We start from the raw sequence: 25,528 nt of genomic DNA on the forward strand, positions 1-25,528 counted from the left end.
CCCGGCCAGGGCACACAGGAGAAGCGCCCATTTGCTTCTCCACCCCTCCGCCGCGCTTTCCTCTCTGTCTCTCTCTTCCCCTCCCGCAGCCGAGGCTCCATTGGAGCAAAGATGGCCCGGGCGCTGGGGATGGCTCTGTGGCCTCTACCTCAGGCGCTAGAGTGGCTCTGGTCGCAACATGGCGACGCCCAGGATGGGCAGAGCATCGCCCCCTGCTGGGCAGAGCATCGCCCCATGGTGGGCGTGCCGGGTGGATCCCGGTCGGGCGCATGTGGGAGTCTGTCTGACTGTCTCTCCCCGTTTCCAGCTTCAGAAAAATGAAAAAAAAAAAAATACAGAAAATAAGAAAGTACAGTTCATACATTTCTCTATTTCCCACCTAGATGCAGAACAAATTGAGCAACAAGACAAAGGAGAGGCAGAGAGTGGCCAAAATAACCCCTCTATTTCTGATAAATTCTATCTTGGAAAATGTATCCTAATGTGAGAGTCAAATGGGCCTCCTAATTTCATCCAGAATTAGTTAGGTTTTCTTGTATAGTCATAAGCAGCATTGGATCAGGACCACTTTTCCAACTGGGAAGGATTTTATGACATGAGAAACAGAGAAGAAATTGTGCTTACTGCAAGCAAGTTTACTCCCAAGAGGGGAAAAAAAAAAAAAAAAGTCAGGAACTGAGTTGAGCACAGGCAGTTTATTCTGTTTTACCAATCAAATGAGGCACTTCATCTTCTCCAGGCAGTGCGAAGAGTAGAGAATCTAAAGAGGTATTGCTTGACTGAACTTCCTTTGCATGGATGGAAACATCAAGAGTGGGAAAGAAACATTGCCTCCTGCCAAAAAAAAAAAAAAAAAAAAAAAAAAAATCTTTTTTTTTTTTTTTTTTTTAGAGATTTTAGAACGATAGTGAAATGCTGACACTTCCTTAGACATGATTTCAGCTTCAGGTTATAGATTTTAAGTCCAGATTTCAGCTAACTGATACCCAGGAATTAGCTGATGTGAGGAACAGAGTGAAGAAATAAAAGAGTGCCTGCTTTGGTGGCACATAGCTTATAGTAAAATGAGAAGAGATGAGATCAGGTGCATTCAGGGTGGCATGGCCATAGACAATACAGAGAGAATTCGCATGGCTCCTGAGTAAGGATGACATGCAAATTCACTAAGTGATCCATGTTTTTGTTATCCTTTAGATATAAAGGAGAAATAAATGCTTTTCCCAAACAAACAAAAGCTGAGGGAATTTATCAACCACAGAGCCTACCTTACAGGAAACGAAAGGAGCTCTTGCACATGAAACAGAACGATAAAAGTATACAATATTTTGAGTAAGATGACAAGCAGAAGCGGGAAACTGCAACTCTATTTCAGAATAGGGTGTTAAACACTTAATTATAATATAAAGGTTAAAGGGGGAAAACATTTTTTTTAAAATACCTTTGTGCTCAGTAGTCTCCCTGACAGCTCTGGGAAGCTCAGATGACGAGTTCTCTCAGTTCCAAATCTCCCTCCTTCAGTTGTGTAGAAAATCAGTGTTGCTAGCAGTTAATATGTATTTTTTAAAATATAGTTTTATTTATTTTTCAATGTTTGTTGTATTGATTTTAGAGAGAGAGGAAGGGGGAAGGAGAGAGAAACAGGAACATCGATCTGCTCCTGTAATGTGCCCTGACCAGGGATCAAACTGGCAACCTCTGTGCTTTGGGACAACACTCCAACCAACTGAGACATCTGGCCAGGGCTCTAGGAGTTAATATTATGGGACTTATGCATAACTTCCAACCACCAGTCTCAAAGAAAAACAGGCACTGGATAGAAAATCTTCAATAGGTAAGGAATTAATATATTGTATCTGGGCTGGGGATATGGGTGGTTAGAGACAGGAATAAAGAAACTTCACATGTGTAACCCTTTTCACCTTCCTTTTTAACTTTGAACCATGCATTACTGCATTAATAAAAAAAATAATTTGACTTTAAAATACAGGCAGGGTGGGCAAAAATAGATAAGAAGTCATTGCTAAAGTGTGCTTGAGTATAGCTAGTAGACTACAAGAATGTGTAAATAATGAAGTCCTGCAATTTGAGCACTTACAAGATTGTACCTAAGTGCACTGTGCCATTTTGACATTCTTTTGAGTTAATAAAGCTATTATAATAATCATAACCTGCATGTCTTTTTCCATGTGAACTGTAAACCTACTTTGCCCACCCCTATATTATAGTTTTGTATGAAAATATAACTGTTGGACAGATAAAATATATTATGCTCATTTTGTTAAAGATGGCGCTGCCCACGTGGAGGCCGTCGCCCAGGTGATATTAATGTGTGTTGGGGCAGGCTGCGGCCAGGCAGGATTGTTGTAGCCTGGGGCTTGATTCTGGGATTAAGCCTTTCCCACCCTTTTTGATGTCGGGTGGTACAATCCCATCATGTCTCTGAGAAGTGATTTTGTATTAGAGCAGGGGTCCCCAAACTTTTTACACAGGTGGCCAATTCACTGTCGCTCAGACCGTTGGAGGGCCGGACTATAAAAAAAACTATGAACAAATCCCTATGCACACTGCACATATCTTATTTTAAAGTAAAAAAAAACAAAACGGGAACAAATACAATATTTAAAATAAAGAACAAGTAAATTTAAATCAACAAACTGACCAGTATTGCAATGGGAACTATGGGCCTGCTTTTGGCTAATGAGATGGTCAATGTGCTCCTCTCACCACCAGTGAAAGAGGTGCCCCTTCCAGAAGTGCGGCGGGGGCCGGATAAATGGCCTCGGGGAGCCGCATGTGGCCCGCGGGCCGTAGTTTGGGGGCCCCTGTATTAGAGACTTCCCTATTTTGTATATTGGATTAAAGGTTTGGATTGCTACACTATAAAATGGGGGCAGAACGGGAGCTTGCTCTCTCGGTTCCTGGGATTACTAGCATTAGAGGAGAGAGCAGAGCAGAGAGCAGAGAAAGGCCACGTGGAGGAGGCCAGGAGAGGAAGCCAAGATGGCGGAGTGTTGAGTGAGAAGCCAGTTATTGCAGAGTTTGTGCAGGGAGAAGGAAGGAGATGGGGAACAGAGGTGAGTAAGTCTGGTGAGCTAGAAACCTTTGATTCTAGGAAACTCGGATAAGTCAGTAGCTTTGTGAGCACTGAATGTGAGTGGGTTTTGGAGCCCAGTGTGTGTTTTTTGCTTGCCCGCCGGGTGCAAGCTAGGATTAAAGACTATGGCCCACCAGTTTTTGGCTCCATTGTTTCTTTACCGACTGTCCGAATCCAATGTGAACCTGCATGGGCCGGGCTGCTTTGATAGTGGCAGCTGTGGCCACTGGCTTTACAGTAACATTAACTAAGAATAACCACACTTATTTTAACATTCCCTTTATTTCAATTATTAATTTAAATGATGAAAAATAAGAATCCATTTTTCAATATGATTACACCTTTTAAAGAAACAGTGTGGTCCCTGAGAATGTTTAACTCTTCTGCATAGAATAGTGTTCCTCTTCACCATTATTTTGAAAGACTGATTTGCTGGGTGGTTGATTAAACTAAGTGGGATGAGTTTATTTCGTGAGAATAACCTTAAATGCAGGTAGAGCAGCTGTTTTAGCTATTAGCCCAGAGAGAAATGGGGGTGAGGGAGTAAACGTAGGTAAAGAGAAATAGGTCGGGCACTACTAAGGATCACCTTTAGATACTAGTGTGGCACCAATGGTGAGGCATTAGGACTCCTGCGAACTTTGGTGGTCTTCCAAAGGCAAGTACCGAATAGTTAGGTCCTTATATTTTCCTCATCTGTTGCCATCATCAGTCAGAACCCTATTTGGACTTTCACAGGCGATGATGGTGTCCCTCTCCCCATACGTAATTAAAAGTAGAAATTCATTTAGAAAATGAACTAAAACTTAAATGAGGATGAATGCAAGACTTTCCTCCCATTGTGAAATAAAAGTTCCGAATAAATTAATCAAAGCCTAAACTTTTTTCTAAACTAGTACTTTAGTTTGTCTGTTCCACACAGAATCCAGCACTCGTTAGGCTCAAGTCTCCCACCCATGTGGTTACTCACAGGTGCCCGGCCAACTCAATCAGGGAATTCCTCTATGGACCCACCCACCCAGTCATTTGCCCCGCCCACCCAGTCATTTGCCTCGCCCACTGTACGTGTCGTCGTGACGTCAGTGCGCCGTCGCCAAAGGTCGGCAGCCTAGGAGAGCAGACGGCCGTGTCCCCTCCGTCGTACCTTCGCATGGGCATGCGCGCTCGGTGTGGGCGCTGTAAAGACCCGGCGGAGCCCAGCGCAGATGGAGGCCTGAGGGCGGCGGAGGCGGAGCGCGCCGCTAGGCTGGGGGCGTGTCTACAGGAAGGTCGAACAGCCGCCACCACGCTTTCGGTCGGGACTAGGCGCAAGCGACCCAGGTTGAGGGCCGCGGCGACTATGCAGCGACGGCGGCGCCCATCGCCGCCTGCCTCTCAGCTGCGGGAGGACGGCGGGGGCGGTGGTGGCGGTCGCGGTGGCCGCGGCGGCCGCGGTGGGAGCGCGGAGGTGGAAGTGCAGTTCTCCGCCGGGCGTTTGGGCTCTGTCGCTGTGGACTCGGCGGCGGCGGCGGCAGCGGCGACAGGAGCAGCCGCGCGTAGCACGGAGGAGGAGGAGCGGCTCGAGCGCGAGCACTTCTGGAAGATCATTAATGCCTTCCGCTACTACGGGTAAGGAGCTCGTGGCGGACCCCAGCTAGCCCGTCGGGGCGTCCGCTGGTTGCGGCGGACTCGCCGGCACGGTGGCGCCACCCGTGGCCGCCACGCCTCCTTGACTCCCGGACTGGCCGCCTTAGCTGACCTCTGGGTCCCCAAGTCACCTCGGACCACCACAGTCCCTTTCGGCCCTGCACACCCGTGTGTCTTCCGCGCCGTCTGATGCTTAGCCTCTTGTCTTTTGATCCCTGGATCAACTTAGCTCTCTTACCTTCCATCCCTCGTTAAAGGTTTGGCTTTGATGCCCCCCCCCCGGGGGGGGGGTGACCGGAAAATGCTATGACAATTTCAGAAAGATGATGGTAAATTGTCCCAGTGCTGGGCATGATTTGGATGTCTTCTTGTTTTCGCACTGAACACACGGAGATCCCAAGTTCACCTCCACGTGGGATGCGGCAGGACGTATTTTCCCAAACTCGCCAAATCCTGCGAGAACTGCCTAAGATTTCCACCTCCATGCACCCCCACCCCCACCCCCACCCCCACCCTTGGCGCTGTGAAAGCTTAGGCACATTTGTGATGAGCCAGAAAATGATGCGGCTCAGTGTCTTTAACTGGTGGGTGAAATTAAGGACCGAGGTGGTCATGAAGTTCTGACATTTGCAATAATCAAAGAGGGACTTGAAAGAAGCCACCTTTGTGGTCTTTTATTTTGCAAATATGTATCGAATTCACACCGTGAGCCTGGCACGGTTTAGTACTTAAACTTTCTAACTTTTATTTTCCTTCTAGATAGATGTTGAAATAGCTTAGGCACAAAACTTTTAATTCCAAGATCTGAAAAGGACTTAACTGGATTTTCAGATAAAGGTAGTATTTTATTTTTGTAGAAGTGAGTCCACCGAGGGACAGGGTCTCAGTCTGCAGTTTTAATCAGACAGGATCTCCCATCTAATTCCCCTGGATGGGCTTCTGCTGTGCTTTATGAGAACTTTTTATATTGCTTGACTGTGACTTCCTCAAGGGTAGGACCTGAGCCTCATTTATTTTAAGTCACCAGTACTTGGCATAGGTTATTGAAGCTCTATTTTTAACACATAAGGCAAGTAGTAGCAGAAATATACATTTGTCCTTCTCAAATAGTCTGTTAGTTTGTGACTAGTTGGTAAACTAGTGTTACTTTTCTGAATTTAGAAACTTGCTTAATAAAAGCTTAAAGTTATTTAGAATCTGACATGACTTTCTGAAGTGCAAAGATTTTGATGACACAATTTACCAATTAAACAATAGTTGGCTTGCTGGCATTACTTATGTATCCCGAAACGGAATAGTATGGGAATTTTATTTAGTGTCAACAGAGGAAGGCAGACAATCAGAGAACTGAATTTTATGTATTGTGCCTGGAAGAACGCACAGGCAGGGGAAACAGCTGACATTAGATAGCTAAGGGTGGTAGATGCAGAAAAGTCTGGTGCATTTTACTGTTGAAAAATCTAGAAAGAATATTGGGAAATGTCCTGGGAATATAATGGACACAAAAAAATTAAAAAAATGTGTTTGTACTTAGTTCTACAATACTAGGACTAATTTAGAATTGATATTTATGATTAGGTATCAGATGGACCATTTTGTTGTGGGAGCAGAGGGACTTTGACCTGGATCTAGATCCCAAATGTGACAGTATAAAAAAGGGCAGTTGTGTGCATGTTCTAGTGGTTTTGATACAGTTTTTTATACTCTCATCCTCCTTTTTAAGTTTAATGAGGGATTGAGGAAAATATTTTTTGAAAACAACCCTTTTTATTTGCACTCTGATGAAACATTTTAAATCTCTAGACTGAAAATAATATGATTAAAAATATGCTTTTAAAAATATCGCTTTAAAGATTAAGGTTACAGAACATATTATATAGCAGAAAACACTGGATTCTTAAACATTCCAACATTGTATGATCTTCTAGACTTGCACTCTCCAATACCTTAGCCTCTAATCACATGTGGCTAAATTAAATTAACAAAATTAAAATTTTATTTCCTCCGTCTCAGTAGTCATAGAGTTTGCATTTACTGCTAAATGTCTTTGAGTCCATATATAGGAGATTTAGATTAATGTCATGGGGCAAGAAATGTCTTTTGATTAATGTTTTCTTTTTCCGTTGGCTTCCAGTTTTGTGCTTTTTACAGATTTTTGCTTAGATGACATATTCCAAGGTAAAAATGATTAGAGCATTATAAATGAATAGCAAAAAATGTTTGCCTTAAGATACCACTGTTATGAATGAAGTTACCTAGTCACGTAGAAAATACTACAGTTGAAAATTCAAAGACTTTTCACAATTTGTCCTACTTTTAGAAATAGCAGTTAGGTGAGACTTAAAATTGAGATGTAGAGCTCATTTTTACATATGAGGGGATAGGCATATAAAGAGATGAGTATCTTGCCCATGGTTACACAACCAAATTGTGGTAATGTCTGGACTGAAATTTAAAATCATTTACTAAAATTTTACCCTATATTACTAAGCAGTGATACTAGTAAGACAATTTTAATATTGGATATTTGATAAATATTTAAAATGGATTGAAGCAGACTTTTCTCTGAAAAGGTATGGCTTTCTGTTTGAAATTTTAGAATAGTTCAACAGGTGTAGGAGGTTCAGTGTCAGTGACCTTGGCCCTTGGCTCAGACCCAGCATCGGACCCACCCTGATGAAACGCGACTGAGTCAGAGCTAGGATCTCTGCCCAGACCAGCCTTCTTGAGAGAGCTGGAGGTAGAGCTACTCTTAAGGAAAGATAGCTGCTGAAAATTTTCTCCCCTTAGCTGCCAGAAGATGTGGCCTCATGATGCTAACTGAGATCAGAACTAGAGAGAGTCAGAGGCTATAAAACATTCATTTAAAGCCAGGTAGGTAAACTTTTTAAAGAACCAGGCAATGACTGTTTTAAGTTCTCAGGGCTGGGTGGTCTTTGTTACAACTATTCAACTCTACCCTGTTGTGAAAGTAACCATAGGCAACATGTGACCAAGTGGGCATAGCTGTGTTCCAGCAAAACGTTTTATACAGAAGCAGACCAAGTAGCAAGGGTTTGGGTGAGGGCGGTACATAGTTTTCCACCTCTGTCTTAAAACACATAGTTGTCCGACACACTCATAAAGAGCCTGGAACTTTGGCTAGAAATAAATGATAAAGATTTATTCACGAGTCTTAGGGTTTGCAAGTTGGAAACACAACTAGGTAAAAACTCAGATGTGTTTCGAAGAAGAAAACGTTGAGAGTTCTTATAGTAAAATGTGCATTCTTGAGAATAGTCAGATGTTAGTCTAGATGCTGGATGTCAGGTGGTCTGAATATATGAGTCCTTCAGAGGGTGACTAGAGGGTTATCCAGAGGACTCATGTATATCCAGGCATTACCACAGAACTGGAAAGTTAAAGAATTTAAGTTCCCGGGCTAGTTAGAACAAGAATAAAATCATTTCCTATGCCTCAACATATTTGATTTTAGTTAATTTAACATCTTGATCATAGGGACTCCATTTTATTTTTTCACTCTTCCTCGTAATGTAAGTATTTCCAGAATAGTGAAGGCATTCTGAATTATATAGTACAGTAAGGATTGGACTCTTCTCAACTTTGGTAAGACCTCACTTAATTCAAGAGAGTCATTGTGGATGTATGTTATGGATAGTTTAACACACCATTAAGTAATCCAGGGTTAAGGAATATGCTACATCTCATCCTGCTCTCTGTAGTTATATCACTCGTATAGTGGGAATTGACAGAAAATACGTTAGGTTTTTTTTTTTTTTTTTTTTTTTTTTTACAGATCTAGAACTTAACTCCCAGAAATAAGTAGTCTTTATAGAGAACAACAGGTGCACCTGGGGAGCCTAACTGAATGAACCTTTACTGATTGCTTTTACACATGCTGAAATATGGAGGTTAGATAGTGACAATGATGAGACTTGTATTTTAGAAGAATATCTCATGGGGAGGTTATGTTGGTACCAGCATTCCTAGTTAGCTGACCTCAATAATCTTTGGGGAGACATAATGAGGGCCTGAGTAAAGCATTGTGGGAGGGTGTAATTTGCAGATAGTTTTATGAAGTAGAATCAAAAGGATCTTGGGCTTATTGTGTGGGCTATGAGAAGAGGCATGTTAGTAGGACTTGTTAGTTTCTGCCTTGCGTGGATGTAGCATTCATCCATATCAGCCATGTAGGAAGAAGTACCAATTTGTTTGGTGGGACATGTGCTAATTTCAGTTTGGTTGGATGTGCTGAATTTTGAGGTATGGCGAGGGTGATTATGGGGCATTCAGTGGTCAGGAATACTAGGAATGAAGTCCTAAAAGACTAACCTGTCCACAGTAAATTGTAAATTGTTGCAACTCTGCTGTTTGCCTAACATAGTATTGCCACTTTAAATAGTTCCTTTAGTGTCATACTCTACTGCTAGGAATGTAAATTGATACAGTCTTTCTGAGAATTAGTTTGTATCAAGAGACTTAAAAATACCATCTTTTCTGACCTGGTAATTTTTGGGTATATTGTAATTTTTTTTTTTAAACTATAGGCAGATTTGAACACAAGTTCATATAGACAAGTTATTGAAGTATCTAGATGGCCAGTGTTTGGGAAATAGCTAAGTAAATTTTGGTTGCATAAGATAAAATGATGAGCAGTCATTGTAATCATTTGCCATATAGTCATTTGAGAACTTTTTTTCTGACCCAGGAAAATTTCTCTAATAAGGATGAAGATTTACAAGTGCTTCTAAAACTTTAATGTACAATAGATCATTTAGAGATCTTGTTAAAAGGCATGACATTTCAGAAGGACTTGGGTAGGACCTGAAGATTCTCTGTTCTAACTACTTCCAAGTGATCTGCTGTTCTGTGCGCTACCACATTTTTACTAAAGGTACTAAACAGAAATATGCCAAAAAGTAGAAGTGATTATCTCTAACAGAGGGATTATACTTTTAGTTAAAAGAATGCTTTTACTTTTCTGTGTTCTTCAATTTTCTCTGTGAATGTATTAGTTTTCTGGGGCGTGGGGAGAAAGAGAGGAAGGGAGAGATGAGAAGCATGAATTTGTAGTTGCAGCATTTTAGTTGTTCATTGTTTTTCAATCCTACCTTGAAGGGGGGAGGGTTCCAGCTGACCAGTAACTCTTTGCTCAAGCCAGCGACCTTGGGCTCAAGCCACTGACCTAGGGCTCAAACTAGTGACCTCTGGCTTCAAGCCAGTGACCTTGAGCTCAAGCCAGTGAGTGACCTTGGGCTTCAAGCTAGTGACTTTTAGGCTCAAGTCAGCGACCGTGGGGTCTTGTCTATGATCTCACGCTCACACTAGTGAATGTGTGCTCAAGCCAATGACTTCAGGCTTTTGAGTTTGGAACCTCTGTGTCCCAGGTCCATACTCTATCCATTGCGCCACCATCAGTTGGGCTGCCTACAATATTTGAGCACTTGCTATATTTTCAGGCACTAGACTAAGTGTATATTGTGTATTACCACATTATTTTTTCAGTGAAGCCCCATTGTATAGGCAGAGGAATGTATTGGTTTCCACTTCGTGGGGTTTCATGGAGATTTTTATTTTTACTTTTTTATTTTTTAATTTTTTGTATTTTTCTGAAGCTAGAAACGGGGAGAGACAGACTCCCACATGTGCCCGACCGAGATCTACCTGGCACGCCCACCAGGGGGCGATGCTCTGCCCCTCCAGGGTGGTCGCTCTGTTGTGACCAGAGCCACTCCAGCGCCTGGGGCAGAGGCCAAGGAGCCATCCCCAGCGCCCTGGCCATCTTTGCTCCAGTGGAGCCTCGCTGCGGGAGAGGAAGAGAGAGACAGAGAGGAAGGAGAGGGGGAGGGGTGAAGAAACAGATGGGCGCTTCTCCTGTGTGCCCTGGCCGGGAATCGAACCCGGGACTTCTGCACACCAGGCCGACGCTCTACCACTGAGCCAACCTGCCAGGGCTTCATGGAGATTTTTAGAAAACAATCCATTTAAGTACTTGGTTTAATACCTAGGATTTATTAAATCTCAATAAATGATAGCTTCTGTAATCATCAACATTGTTATGTTTTTGTATATGTGACAGTTGAGGCACAGAGAAAGGAAGTACTTGGCTCTAAGGGTCACGGAGCAAAAGGTGCTATAACCTGGATTAGAGTCCAGATCTGTTTGATTCCAGAGCTCACTACTATATTATATACTATCTCAAGGCAGATGGGCGTGAAGATGGGGGAGTAAAGCAAAAAAGCAAACATCAGTGCATCAAGTCAATGCCAACTTGATCTTTTTACATTCCCTCTACCCCCGCCCCCCCCAGTACTACCACAACCATGCTTCCAAAAATATATCCTGGTTTTTGCTTACGTTTTGTCAGGAGCTTCTTCAGAACTTCTTTAAATATTACTGTTTGGAAATTAGAGAATAACTTGGCATAAGGTAAAAATGAGCAAGTTATTTGGATGAATAAAGATAAAAGTTTATTTTCATTTAATACTTATTAAATGCTAAGGAGGTTTTTTTTGTTTTTTTGTTTGTTTGTTTTTTAATTAAGTGAGAGGCAGGGAGGCAGAGACAGACTCCTGCATGTGCCCTCACCAGGATCCACCTGGCAAACCCCCTACCAGGCGATACTCTCTGCCTGTTTGGGTCACTGCGCCATTGCTCAGCAACCGAGCTATTTTAGCACCCGAGGCGAGGCCATGGAGCCATCCTCAGCGCCCGGGGCCAGCTTTCCTAGAACCATTCTAGCTGTGGCTGCAGGGAGGGGGGGAGAGAAAGAAATAGAGAGATGGAGGAGGGGTAGAAAAGAAGATGGTTGCTTCTCCCCTGTACCCTGACCGGGAATCGAACCTGGGACTTCCACATGCTGGACTCACACTCTACCACTGAGCCAACTGGCCAGGGCTATAAGAATTTTTAAAAGAAACATATACATTTATTTGTTTGTTTGTATATGTAAAATATGATATAAACAATGATGCAATGAACACACATGAATCTACCACCCAGTTTTAAAAAACATCGTATTCCTTTCCCCTCAAAAAAGTCACTTTACTGAATTTTTTATTTCCTTGCTTTCCTTGTAGTTTTTCTACTTTCCTTGTAGTTCAGTTTCTACAATATATTGTTTATTTTTATATAAAATGGAATTATACATTATGCATTTTTCTATGCTTTGGCTTTTCAACAAATACTTAACATTCTGGAGTTTTATCCATATCATTATGTGAAGTTATAATTTATTAATTTAACTTCATTGTATGACTATACTGTACTTTGTTGTATGACTATACTGTACTTTTCTTTGTTCATTCTATTGGTGATGGGCCTTTGGATTGTTTCCAGATTTTTTGTTTGTTATTTCTAACAGTGCTGTGATGTAGATGTTTGTTCATGTTTGTTTCATGGTGATCATTTAAAAGGTGATCATTTTCTTGAGTATGTGTCTAGGAGTATAATTGCTAGATCATAGGGAATATGCATATTAAATTTTCCTATGTATGCTAAATTATTTTCCAGAGTGGTGGTACTAATTTATGCGCCCACCATCAGTCAGTATATAGTCTCATTATTCCACATTTTTATCATCATTTCAGATAGACAGGCTTTTAAATTTTGCTCGTTGTGAGTGATATTGAACTTTTAAAAATGATGTTCTTTTCAGATTTCATAAACAGGTAATCCCAAAACTTGCTATAAGTAGGTATCCTTTAAGAAATCAAAATATTTTAAGTGCAGGACAGTACCCAACATTATAAGAGAATAATTGTACAGAAAGACAGCCTTAAAATAAGATTGGCCTAGCCTGACCTGTGATGGCACAGTGGATAAAGTGTCAACCTGGAACACTGAGGTTGCAAGTTCAAAACCCTGGGCTTGCCTGGTCAAGGCACATATGGGAGTTGATGCTTCCTGCTCCTCCCCTCTTCTCTCTTTCTCCTCTCTCTAAAATGAATAAACTATAAACAATAATAATAATAATAATAATGGCCTCTGCTGAGAATTCTTTTGCCAATTAAAAATACTCCTTTTGTGTTTTAGCACCAGTATGCATGAGCGAGTGAACCGGACAGAAAGACAATTTCGATCACTTCCAGCTAATCAACAGAAACTACTTCCTCAGTTTCTTCTTCACTTGGACAAGATCCGGAAATGCATTGATCATAATCAAGAAATACTACTGACCATTGTGAATGATTGCTTACATATGTTTGAAAACAAAGAATATGGAGAAAATGTATGTGAAATGTTTGTTTTTATTTTAGAGTCCGATCTCAATATTTTGAGGTCTTTATATTTCTGGATTGCATTTTGCACAGGTCATTTGCTCTACTCGGAGAATGTTTTCACTTGAATATTCCGTCATTTGTTTAAGCTTAATAGAACAGTATTCCAGAAACTGGATTAGTTCACTGATTTTTCTTTAAGTACTAAGATAATTGTTGGCATTTTGACACATTTTCATATAGTATTCTGGCATATAGAATTAGTGACTTAAATTTTTATGAATAACTTTACTAGCTATATGAAATTAATTTCCCTTGCTAAACTCATTGTTTCCAAAGTCTTGTATCTATTGTTGGTCATCTTTTTTTTTTTTTTTTTTGCATTTTTCTGAAGCTGGAAACAGGGAGAGACAGTCAGACAGACTCCCGCATGTGCCCGACCGGGATCCACCCGGCACGCCCACCATGGGGCGATGCTCTGCCCACCAGGGGGCGATGCTCTGCCCATCCTGGGCATCGCCATGTTGCGACCAGAGCCACTCTAGCGCCTGAGGCAGAGGCCACAGAGCCATCCCCAGCGCCCGGGCCATCCTTGCCCCAATGGAGCCTTGGCTGTGGGAGGGGAAGAGAGAGACAGAGAGGAAGGCGCGACGGAGGGGTGGAGAAGCAAATGGGCGCTTCTCCTGTGTGCCCTGGCCGGGAATCGAACCCGGGTCCTCCGCACGCTAGGCCGACGCTCTACCGCTGAGCCAACCGGCTAGGGCCAATTGTTGGTCATCTTTTAAGAAATTATTTTTACTAGAAATCTCAAGAGACTGGTAGTAATAGAAACTGAAGTCCTCTTTTTGTATCCATAGGATAAATACAGTTGGGCCACTCCACTATGCACCTCTTCATGCTACCCCATTAATGACCTGGAAGGACTTTCCTCTTTCTTTTATAAAGAGAATGGTCTCCATAACAGCTCAGTGCTGGTCCTCCCCTGAGGAAAGACTGTTAACTTACATGGTGGTTTTATGATTAATGGACTGTAATCTAATGAGTGTAGAAGTAAGACCTCCAGACTTTTCATTTAGGATCTTAAGCTGCACTTGAACCCCGATATGATGAGAGGCCAGTGATTTATTTACTAAAGCACCTGTATAGCCCCTTAGCAGCATATCTGTTTAACCATAATCAAGATTGATTTCTTTTCTCAGAAACTAACTGATTTCTCTTTTTTTAAACAGGGGAATGGGAAGATTATGCCAGCATCTACATTTGACATGGATAAGTTAAAATCCACGTTGAAACAGTTTGTGAGAGACTGGTGCGAAACTGGGAAAGCAGAAAGGGATGCCTGCTACCAGCCAATCATTAATGAAATCTTAAAAAATTTTCCAAAAGAGAGATGGTAAATAGTATCTTGTTTTTAAGGAATTCTTTAAGATGTGTAAGCACAGAGTTTCTCTATGAGGCATTTCACAGTCTTGATTCATTTTTATAGTTACTGTATGTCTATTTTCCTTCATGTGTGGGTGTGTGGTGTTGTATTTGTTCTTGGATGCTTTATGTGAGATTTCAGTTAATGTGAATAATTTTTGTTTTAGCACATATGGGAAATTAGAAATTAAGTAATGAGAGGGTTAGATTGCATGTTCATTATCAATCATGTCTTTATACTTCACTTATGACAGAGCAAAAAACTGCAAACTTAATTTTCCTCATAATGACATAACTTGGAAGCAAATGTGGTATCGATAGCTTAGAGCAGAGATTCTTCACTTTTTTTATGTCATGAAAATCTTGAGCAGTCTGAAGCCCATGAGAATAACATTTAAAATGAATAAAATAAAATACATAGGATTACCAAGAAATCAGTTATTTTGAAATACAGTTTTAAAAAAATTTAAAAGCTAATTTTTGATATAACCTGCTTTTTATCATATTTTGCATTAAAATCTAGCAACAAATGTTTACTGTATTTTGAAAACACTGAATAGTACATGTTAGTTTGAGAATTTCAATAACTAATATGAAGTGAAAACATAGTGATTTCTATTTTTGGTAAAGTTATAGGTACTCCTAAAACTACTATTTGTTGTCTTCATTTATAATTGAAGAAAAATGTATCAGTTAAAGGTTAATGAAATTAAAATTAATTTTTTCTGTCCCCTTCATAGATCCAGTGAATTCTCTCCCTAGACCCCCTGGGGTTGTGAATGTCAGGCTAGAAACCCGTGATTTAGAAATTGTATGTTTAAGGAGAACCACTGGATGGACAGTTGGTCATTTCAATATCTTTGTAGACAGGTTCTTTTTCTTCATCTTCTTCCCCTCCTCAGTGATTGACATTTTCAAATTTGGTATAGCTTTCCAGAAATGTCAGTATATTTGTGCATCTTTCTCTCTTTTAAAATTTTTTTAAATTTTGGAATAACTTTAAAGTTATAGGTAAGATGTATGAAGGTACAGAAATCTCTCATCTACTCTTTACCTAAAATGATCAATTCTTAACATTTTACATTTTTTTTATTACTTTTTTCTTGCTTTCCTTTCTCCTAGCTTCCCCCCACTTTATATATGTTCTTTAGAACAATGATATTCTCTGCTTGACTGGTGGTGGCACAGTGGAAAGAACATTGCTGGGATCTTGAGGACCCAGGTTCTAATTTTGGGGTTGCCAGTTTGAGCATGGGATCATTGACATGATCTTGTGGTCGCTTTCTTGAAGCCCAGGGTTGCTGGCTTGAGCAAGGGATCACTGGCTCAGCTGGAATGCAATGCTCCTGCCCCTACCCCGTCAAGTCACATATGAGGAGCAATCAATGAACACCAAAAGTGATGCAACTACAAGTTGAAGCTACTTATCTCTCTTCCTGTCTGTCTTTCTCGCTTACTTTAAAAAAAAAAAAAAAAAAGATATTCTCTTAATGTAAAAACGTACCACATTAGGAAAGTTAACTTTGAATATTGTTTTCTAATTTATAGTCTATATTCAAGTTTGATATATTATCCTGATAATGTCCTTTGTAACACTCATTTTTCTGTCTGTTTAGAATGCAGTCCAGGATATTGTAGTATATTTGATTGTAATGTCTTAGTTTTTTATATGTTTGTTTAAAAGACCATACATTTTATTTTCTTAAGAATTCTAGAGATCAGAAGTCTCAAATCAGTTTTTCCTGGCTAAAATCAAAGTATCAGCAGGGCTGAACTCTTTCCAGAAAACCTAGGATAGAGTATGTTTCCTTGCATTTCCTGGCTTCTGAAGCCGCATTCCTGTTCCCTTGGTTCAGGGCCCCTTCCTCCAGCTTCGAAACCAGCAACATAGATAGTATCTTGCTTTACGGTCACATTGCCTTCTCTTGTCTGATGTTTTAGTCTTTAATCTGGAAGAGTTCCTTGGCCTTTTTTTTTTCTGTTGACTTTATGATGTTGACATTTTTTAAGAATATAAGGAAGTTATATTTTATAGAATATTCCTCAGTTTGACATCTGATGTTAGATATAGAGTCTATGTTCTCTCAGAATAACATATAACTGATGTGTCATTTTTAGGCTTCCACTTTAAGAGACAAAATGTTTATCAGCCCATCATTGATTATTTTAATTATGAACACTCAATGGCCAAGATGTTATTTGGTTTCCCCACTGTTTTGTTACTGCCTCTTTTTTTGCAAGTTATAAGCAATTCCTGGGCAGACCCTTTGAAACAATGCAATTAATATCCTATATTTCAAACTACTTCCCCTTAGAAAGATCATCTGTTGATGATTCTTGCATGAACTAACCTGAGCTCTATGATATTTATGGAATGGTGATTTTCTAACACTACAATTATCAGTCAGCATTTTGTATCTAAATATGTAACTATTATCAGGAAAGACTCATGGTTCCCATTTTATTCAGTTATATTCAATGATTATACTCTATTACTGTTTTTTTTTATTTATTTTCAAATGGCCTCAAATTTGGCCAGCAAGTGGCCCTGGCCAGTTGGCTTAGTGGTAGGCAGTGGCCCAGCATGTGGATGCCTGGGGTTCGATTCCCAGTCAGAGCACACAGGAGAAGTGCCCATCTGATTTTCCACCCTTCCACCTCTCATTTCTCTCTCTCTCTTTCTTGTCCTTTCTCTTTCTCTCTCTCTTCCTTCTCTTTGCAGCCATGGCTCTATTTGAGCAAGTTGGCCCTGGCACTGAGAATGGCTCCATGGCCTTCACTTCAGGCGCTAAGAAGAGCTCGGTTGCTGAGCTACAAAAGAACGCGCCATACGGGCAGAGCATCACCCCCTAGAGGGCTTGCTGGGTGGATCCTGGTCAAAGTGCATGCAGAAGTCTGTCTCTCTGCCCCCCTGCCTCCCCTCCTCTCACTGAATAAAAAATACATAAATAAAATAAATTTGCCCAGCAGGAGTCCCTTCAGTTGGCTCCTATGTCCTTTTAGCATGGCATGTCCCGATAGTTTTTTTGGGTTTGGGTTTTTTTTTTTTGGCATTTTCTTACTTTCTGGCATGATAAGATAGTTCAGTTTGATCCTGTGTCTTCCCTAGTTTAGTACTGGAATTGGTAATTTTTTAAAGGACCTGGATCCTTTTCATGTGGAATGGTACATAGAAACCAAGATCTGACGCTTGGCATGTTCATTGTTAATAAGATGTCGTTGCTTCCTGGGCTTTTCAGTGGACAGAACATATGCACACAAGAAATCATGAGTTCGTACTGGTAAGTTCAAGATAGAAAGTATACATACACATTTAAAATCATAAGTTCATACTAATAACCTCCAGTTTCAACCCAACTCCATTAGATTACTATATTTTTGCTCCATAAGATGTACCTGACCATAAGACATACCTAGGGTTTTAAGGAGGAAAATAAAAAAAAATATTCTGAACCAAATGGTGTGTTAAAATGGGCATTTCCCCCTCCACTTTTGCGAGAAGGTGGCGAGGGGGTGGGGGTGGGGGTGCGTCTTATGGAGCGAAAAATACGTACTTCTTGTCTTCTCCTCTTCTCTATATCTATCTGCTTTTTTCATAGGGAGAACTCTGGCTTCTGACATCAGTACATTTACCCATTCACTCAACCTGTGATAGGAAAAAAATTGTTTCATTTTTGCTACCTCTGTACAACTATGAAAAACGGAACTACTGAAAAGAGTTCAGGATTTGTTAGCCATTATTTTTTTTTCCCAAACTAAGATTGCTTAACACAAATATTCTTCACAATTTGCTTATATTAGCTCTCCTTCAACCATCTCTCAGTATGGTTGTTTTTTTAATTTGAAATTCAGTATGTTTAGGTTCACTTGTTTCAGTTTACTTTCATTTCTAGGGTTGTGTGTCTCTGCCCCCTACATTATTCTTGTTGATTTATTTTATTTTTTGATTTGTGGAATAACTTTAAAGTTATAGGTAAGATGTATGAAGGTACAGAATGTCTGTCAGCTAGACAAAAACAAAACAAAACTGATATTCAGGGAAAGTGTCCTTTCCTCCTCTTTCTATATCCCATCCCACCCCCATGTGAGTAATCATTATCATTGATTTCTTGTTTATCCCTTTTGTTTTTTATGAATTTGGCAGATACTTTTTTTTTTCTTTTTAAGTGCTTCCTTTTTTCATACACAAAATACAACATACTGTATATTTTATTTTGTATGTTGCTTTTCTTTTCACTTAATGATTTATCTTAGAAATAACTACGTATCATTTCATGGAGACTTTCAGTCATTTTTTTTAACAGCTCTAGAGTACTTCAGACAGTCTCTTATATTTGGTTAGTAGTTAGCCGTATCTTGCAATTATAAATCATGCTACAATTAATAACCTTATGCATACGTATTTTTGTATTGTTGGAGGGTGTCTTTAGTGTTGTAAATTCTTATATGTGGGATTGCTGCATCTGAGAGGTAAAGGTATGTAGCTTGGCTCGTGTGTTAATTATCCATTGCTGCATAACAAATTGCCACAGATTTAACTGTTTAAAGTAACACATATTTATTATTTTAGTTTCTGTGGGTCAAAAGTCTGGGCAAAGCTTAACTGTTGAGTTCTCTGCGTAGGGTCTTACATGATTGTAATCAAGTTTTCTGCTGGGCCATGTTCTCATGTGGAGGCTTGCCTGTGGAAGTATCTACTTCCAAACTCACACATGGTAGCAGAATTTATTTCATTGTGGTCATAGGCCCTGGCTTCTTTTGACTATGGGCTAAAACCTTGCCTCTGATTCTAGAGGCCTTGTAGTTTGTGTCTTGTGGACTTTTCACAAATGGCCACTTACTTCATCAAGCCAGCAAGGAAAATCTACAAGCAAGCAAGCTCCAAATGGAGTATTTTATAATGTAACACACATTAATGTAATAATCACAGGAGTGACATGTCGGTTAGAAGCAACACATGGGTTCTGCACACATTCTAAGGGAGGAGATTATAAAAAGGTGTTAACACCAGTAGGTGGGGGCCACTTTAGTATCTGTGTGCTGCAGTTATTGCCACATACCCCTCTAAGGGTTTTACCTTTCTACGAGCAATATATGAAAGTGCCTGTTTTCTCACAGCCTTCCCAAACATCTTACTAAGCATTTGAAAGTTTGCCGGTCTAATGGGTGGAAAGTGTGTATGGCATGATTTTATTTTTTGTACCTTTTAGGATAAACATCTTCATAGGTTTAAGGGCCATTTTGTATCATTGTTTTGAGAATTACCTGTAGTTCTAAAACATTTTCATCAACCCCAGATAAAGCCTGTACCCATTAAACAGTTCATCCCACCCCCTCCTTATCAGCAGTTTGGAATATGAGGCCCTCAGTGTGGTTTTCATGGTGTTTATCCTGCTTGGGGTTTGCTTTGCTTTTTTGGGTTTGAGTAGATATATATCACCTAATCAGACGTTCTTTGCTCTTACTTTTTGCCTCTTTCTCCTACCCTTTTGTCGATTTTTCTGGGACTCCATTTACATATTTGTATATTAAACTGATATTGTCTCTCAGACTCTGTATGGTTCTTTTCCCACACTACCCCTGCCCCCTAACTCTTATTTATATTTTAGTTTGGATCATTTCCATTACTTGAACGACACTGGCTCTTGATTATACTGGTCTATTGATAAGCCCATTGAAAGACTTCTTTATTTTCTGACACTGCATTTTAAAAAACAATTCTAGTGCTTCAATATAGATATATTTGTGTGTATGTGTGTTTGTGATCTCTTTGTGCTGAAATTTCCTGTTTGTACATGTGATCTATCTATCCTTGATGCTTTAACATTTTTTAATGGTTATTTTAAAATCCTTGTCTGATTATTCTAATATGTGCTATATGTGGGCCAGCTCTGTTGAAGGCTTTCTCTTACAACAGTGGGTTACATTTTTTGCTTCTTTGCATATCTCAGTTTTTTGATTGAATGTCAGACATTGTAAAGGAACAGTAGAAACTGAAGTAAATAATATTGACAACTACGAAAAAAGACTTCTCTCCTTTTTCTGGCAGCGCCAGTGTGGGGAGCTGAGTGAATCTCACGTGTTTTTATTTGATATTCTAATATATATTAGCTGCTTTTTTCACTTAAGAAAGTTTTGTCCATAAACCTTGCATCAAGAAATACGACAGTGTAGCAATATTGTTGCTTTCTAGAAAAGGAGATAATCTAAGTTTTCATCTGCTTTGTATCTTTTGCTTCATGCACATTGATTTTAGCATGTTTTCTGCAGTAGGTTACTAGGAAGTCTTTCCAATTTTAAGAATTACTCAGACTCTCAAGGCACAAATATATAGTTACTTCTTCAGCAGTAAATAAATTACTGTGTCTATAGGAAACCATTGGTATATTGGTATTTTTATCTGCAAAGGATAGGATTAAGATGTTGTTTTTTTAAGCCAGCCTTTAACATGTAATAGCTGCTGATTCACCTTGTTTGAATACCTGTATGCCATGTAGATTGTCTTTAGCTGAATACGTATTATAAAAGTCACCTGCTATATTTCTGCTTATCACTAGCAATTTTTTGATATTCTGTGCTATAATTATCTGTGCTATAACTGTGTGAACACACAGTTGAAGGAAGGGATAATGGGTTTATTGTATACTTGTGATTTCTGTGTCACTTAAAGCTTTCATTATTTTTATTCCATTGTTGATGACAGTTTTGACACTTAACTGATTATCAGTTGTATGAATACTTCATCAGATGTAGAGAGCTCTGGATGTGAGACCCAGAAATAATAGTTCAGTAAGGAGTACAGTTGGAAGCACAATTGAATATATTATCATTATAGTCATGTTACCAAGTATAAAAACAACAAAACACCACTGTTTATTTCTGTGTGTTCAGATATGTAATGTACAAGATTCAGGAGTAATATAAGTAATAATTTTTGCCCTTTTTGTTGTGCTCTGCAGATATAATTTAGGAAGATTTTCACTGACGTGTGTTACTAGAAGGAAGTTTATTCACAGGTTTGAAAGCTAGATAGATTTCAGATACTTTACTGGAACTGCTTGACATACATAGTACTCGACAAGCTTTTACTTTACATTTTTAGTGACCATGGACTTGTAAATGCATTTGTATTCAAGTTTTATTAGTGAGGACACAGTATATTAAGGTTTCTAATTTTTTATATAACACTTTCTCTTTTTTAAGCTTTTTATATTCTGTTATGTCTGGATTGAAGATGATTTACCATAGAGGAGATTGTGTGGTCTTTGATTCTTTTTTTTTTTGCATGTATTAATTCCTTGTCAGCTGTGTCATATGTAGTAAATATTTTCTCCCACGTGTAGGTTGTTTTCTCACTTTTTTGAGAGTGTACTTTGGTGTATAAAATTTTATAATTTTGGTGAAGTCCAGTTTTCAATTATTTTTTGGTTGCCGATTCATATAACGTCCATGAGTTTATTGCCAAATTCAATGTCATGAAGATTTTCCTCAATATTTTCTTATATGAGTTTTATAGTTATATTTTTTAAGTTTAGGTCTTTGATTCATTTTGAATTACTTTTTATATATGGTGTAAGATAAGGGTTTAAAACTTCATCCTTTTAAATGTGGCTATCTAGTTTTTGCAGCACTGTTTGTTAAAAAGACTGTCCTTTCTCCATTTAATTGTCTTGGCACTGTTTGTACCATGTTGTTTTTATTTCTTTAGTTTTGTAAGTTTTGAAGTCAGGAAATGTGAGTCCTGCTACTACCCTTGCAATTCCATATGAATTTCAGAATCAGCTTTTTTATTATGTGAAAAGGCTATTGGAATTTTAAAGGTTATTTTGAATATGTAGATTGTTTTGGGTAGTGACGTCATGACATCTTAACAATGTTAGATCTTTTTATTCATGAGTAGAGGATGTCTTTCCATTTATTTATATCTTTAATATCTTTCAGCAGTGTTTTATAGTTTTCAGTATATAAGATTTTCCTCTCTTTGGTTAGTTTTATTCATATTTAATTCTTTTAGATGCTATTGTAAATGGAATTGCTTTCTTTTCTTTTTTAGTAAAAGGAGGGAGACAGGCTCCCACATATACCTTGACCGGATGTATACCTGGCAAGCCCCGTAGAGGGGGATTCTCTGACCATCTGGGGCTTTTGCTTTTGTTGTTTGGCAACTGAGCTATTTTTAGCATCTGAGCTGGAGGCTACACAGCAGTCCTCAATGAGTGCCAGGTGGGCCTACTCACTGGAACCAATTGAGCTGTGGCTGCAAGGGTAGGGGTTGAGAAGCAGATGGTGCTTCTACTTTGTGCCCTGACGGGGATTTGAACTGGGACATCCATATGCCAGGCTGACACTCTACTACCGAGCCAACTGGCCAGGGCCAGAATTGCTTTCTTAATTTCTGTTTCAGATTGCTCATTGCTGATGTATAGAAATACAACTGATTTTTTTTTCTTTGTCTTTTTCTGAAGCTAGAAACGGGGAGGCAGTCTGACAGACTCCCGCATGTGCCCAACCAGGATCCACCTGGCACACCCACCAGGGAGCGATACTCTGCCCATCTGGGGCGTCTCTCTGTTGCGACCAGAGCCACTCTAGCACCTGAGGCAGAGGCCATGGAGCCATCCCCAGCGCCCGGGCCATCTTTGCTCCAATGGAGCCTTGGCTGCGGGAGGGGAAGAGAGAGACAGAGAGGAAGGATAGGGGGAGGGGTAGAGAAGCAGATGAGCGCTTCTCTTGTGTGCCCTGGCCAGGAATCGAACCCGGGACTTCCGCACGCCAGGCCGACGCTCTACCACTGAGCCAACCAGCCAGGGCCGAAATACAACTGATTTTTGTGTTGATCATGGACCCTGCAATTTTGGTTAATATATTTATTGGCTTTAGTAGCTTTCTTGTAGATTCTTTGGGATTTTCATCTGTGACTACAGATAGTTTGAAATGTCTTTTCCCATTAGAAGAATGGCTCTGGCTTGAACTTCAAGTACCATGTTGAATAGCAGTGGTTGGTGAAAGGGGCATCCTTATTTTGTTCTTGGTCTTTAGAGAGAAAGCTATCACTCTTTCAACATTGGGTGTGATGTTAGCTGTGGATTTTCCCTCAATGCCCTTTATCGTATTGAAGAATTTCCCCTCTATTCCTACGTCTTGAGGGTTTTAATCATGGAAGGTGTTGCATTTTGTTAAATGCCTTTTCTGAGTCAAATGAAATAATTGTGGACTTTTTCTTTGTTTTATTAATGTGCTATGTTACATTGACTGATTTTTCTCATGTTGAAAAACCTTGCATTATGGAGATAAATCCCACTTGGTCATAGTTGTAAGGTATTTTTCCCCTCCGAGAAGGAAAGAACGGGGTTCAGAGCCACGAAGTGTGGAAAAATAAAAGGCTTTATTGAGTACAGAGCGCGCATCCCACCCGGCAAGGTTCCCTGGCCCTGAGGAAAGATGGAGGCCAGGGAAGTTGCATGGATTAAACTGCGTGGGAGATCTTTAAAGGGGTCCCTTTAGGGAAGTCGAGCTAACATGACGTGGTGAAATCCCTCTGGCTGGTTGACGGTTGCTTTTTTCCAAACGGTTCCTGTGAAGCTTCTTTTGGCGTGCTTGGTTGTGAGCGGTCCTAGCCAAAGTTCATGGGTCTGAGTTTCCCAAGTGACCATCCCCCATTATCCACCAACCTTACATTCTGACCTTTTGTGTTAAATAGAAAAAGGGGCGCCGTTTATTCGTCTGGCTAATTCCTGCTGAATAGGGGCGTCGTGGGGAGGAGATCAGAAAGTGGTGGCTTGGAGGGGTGTCAGGAGGAACATCTGTGTGGCCGTGACTGGAGAAACTTCACAGATGCTGTCCTGTAAGGAATTTAAAAAAGAGGAGTAATAGGGGAATTTGTAGGGTCCAGCCTTTTGGTGAGCTGGAGATGGATGGAGTCCAGTGGTTCCGACTGCCAGTGGTCCTGTAAGGAGGCAAGCTTGAGGTGGAACTGCATGTTAGGAGTGGCATAAAAAGGGGAAAGGAAAGGGTCCCATCCATTCCCATAACTGAGACCTGTGAGGGAACTAGAGGTCCAGAGTGTGATGGCAAAACAGAGAAGGCAGCCCCCGTGTCCACAAGAAATGAGATAGACTTACCCACTTGTTGCAGCATACCCTGGGTTCTCCGAGTCCAGGCTGTGCACTAGGAGTTCGAGCGATGTGCACACCTGGCTGGATTGGCCTTACCATTCGGGTGGCTTGTCTTCCACGTAGAGGCGCTGAGGAAAAACCTGTTGCCCAAAGGGGCAATCACTCCGCCAGTGACTGGGCTGCTTGCAGTTAGGGCAGGGCTCAGTGAGCAGCCGCCGGCAGGGGCCCTGCCAGGAACAGTGGTCCTGCTTGCCACACTTAAAGCAAAGTCCTGGTGGCTCTGCTGGTCTTAGGGTTGCCACAAGACCTGGGGTTTAGAGCGTTACCTTCTGCTGTATGCGGGCCTGGCGAACAGCCTTGGCCTGTTTCTACTAGTTGGGACCATTAAAAACTTTAAATGCCATGTTCACGGGTTCCGGATAGGGGTTTGGAGGATTGGGAATAAGAGGAGGGGGGTTCATGCAGAGCCCGGCACCCAGATCTGGCAGGAAACGCTGGAGCCAAAGGCAAGACAGGGCCAGAACTTCCTGCAAGAAAATTGGGGTTGGACTTCCTAAAAACCGGTGTAAGAGCCAATGCCAGGCTGAGAATGGCCTGACGGAGGAGGGACTTAAGAACACAGTGAAGGGAGGGTCCCCTGGCCAGCAGGGGAGGAGAAAGAGATGGTAGTGGTGAATAAGAAACAGGTTTTTGAGAAGGGAGGGGAGGGGGCTCTCAGAGGGAAGAGACCCGAGCACAAAAGAGGTCCGCAGAGGGACCAGAGAAAAGTCCCAAGAGAGGGGCGCCCCCGGGAGTCAGACAGGAGGGAGAGAGAGTTGGGAGTCCACGGAGAAGGAAAGATCAGGAGTGGAGGTTTTAGGTGAGGTTTCTCTGGCCAGAAAAAAGACCTGCGCATAGAACAGGCAGCACAGAGATTAAGGACGGGTGCGCGAATAATTAGAAGCCGTGAATGTAAGAGATCTCCAATCAGTTCCCAGCTTTTTTGGCGATAGTTAAATTGGTGAGAGTGTTAACACCAAAAGTCCCTTCAGGAGGCTAATTAAGTGGGTTCT

The 25,528-nt window shown here is 40.7% G+C and overlaps 1 protein-coding gene and 1 pseudogene across 2 annotated transcripts in view; both read left to right on the top strand.

Annotated features, from left to right (window-relative positions):
* The first annotated feature begins 1,107 nt into the window (after positions 1-1,107).
* On the top strand, positions 1,108-1,182 carry LOC136327385 (U6 spliceosomal RNA; annotated as a pseudogene).
* Positions 1,183-4,192: 3,010 nt separating this feature from the next.
* CARNMT1 (carnosine N-methyltransferase 1) overlaps positions 4,193-25,528 on the top strand; it is a 53,466-nt gene continuing 32,130 nt past the window's right edge. For both annotated transcript variants that reach the window (XM_066257072.1, XM_066257073.1), the window contains exons 1-3: positions 4,193-4,702; positions 12,755-12,950; positions 14,169-14,332. In XM_066257072.1, the coding sequence (XP_066113169.1) occupies positions 4,245-4,702; positions 12,755-12,950; positions 14,169-14,332 (818 nt within the window). In that variant the 5' untranslated portion in view covers positions 4,193-4,244. The remainder of the gene's footprint in view (positions 4,703-12,754; positions 12,951-14,168; positions 14,333-25,528) is intronic.

Source organism: Saccopteryx bilineata, chromosome 2 (assembly GCF_036850765.1).
Source record: "Saccopteryx bilineata isolate mSacBil1 chromosome 2, mSacBil1_pri_phased_curated, whole genome shotgun sequence".
Taxonomy (NCBI): Eukaryota; Metazoa; Chordata; class Mammalia; order Chiroptera; family Emballonuridae; genus Saccopteryx; species Saccopteryx bilineata.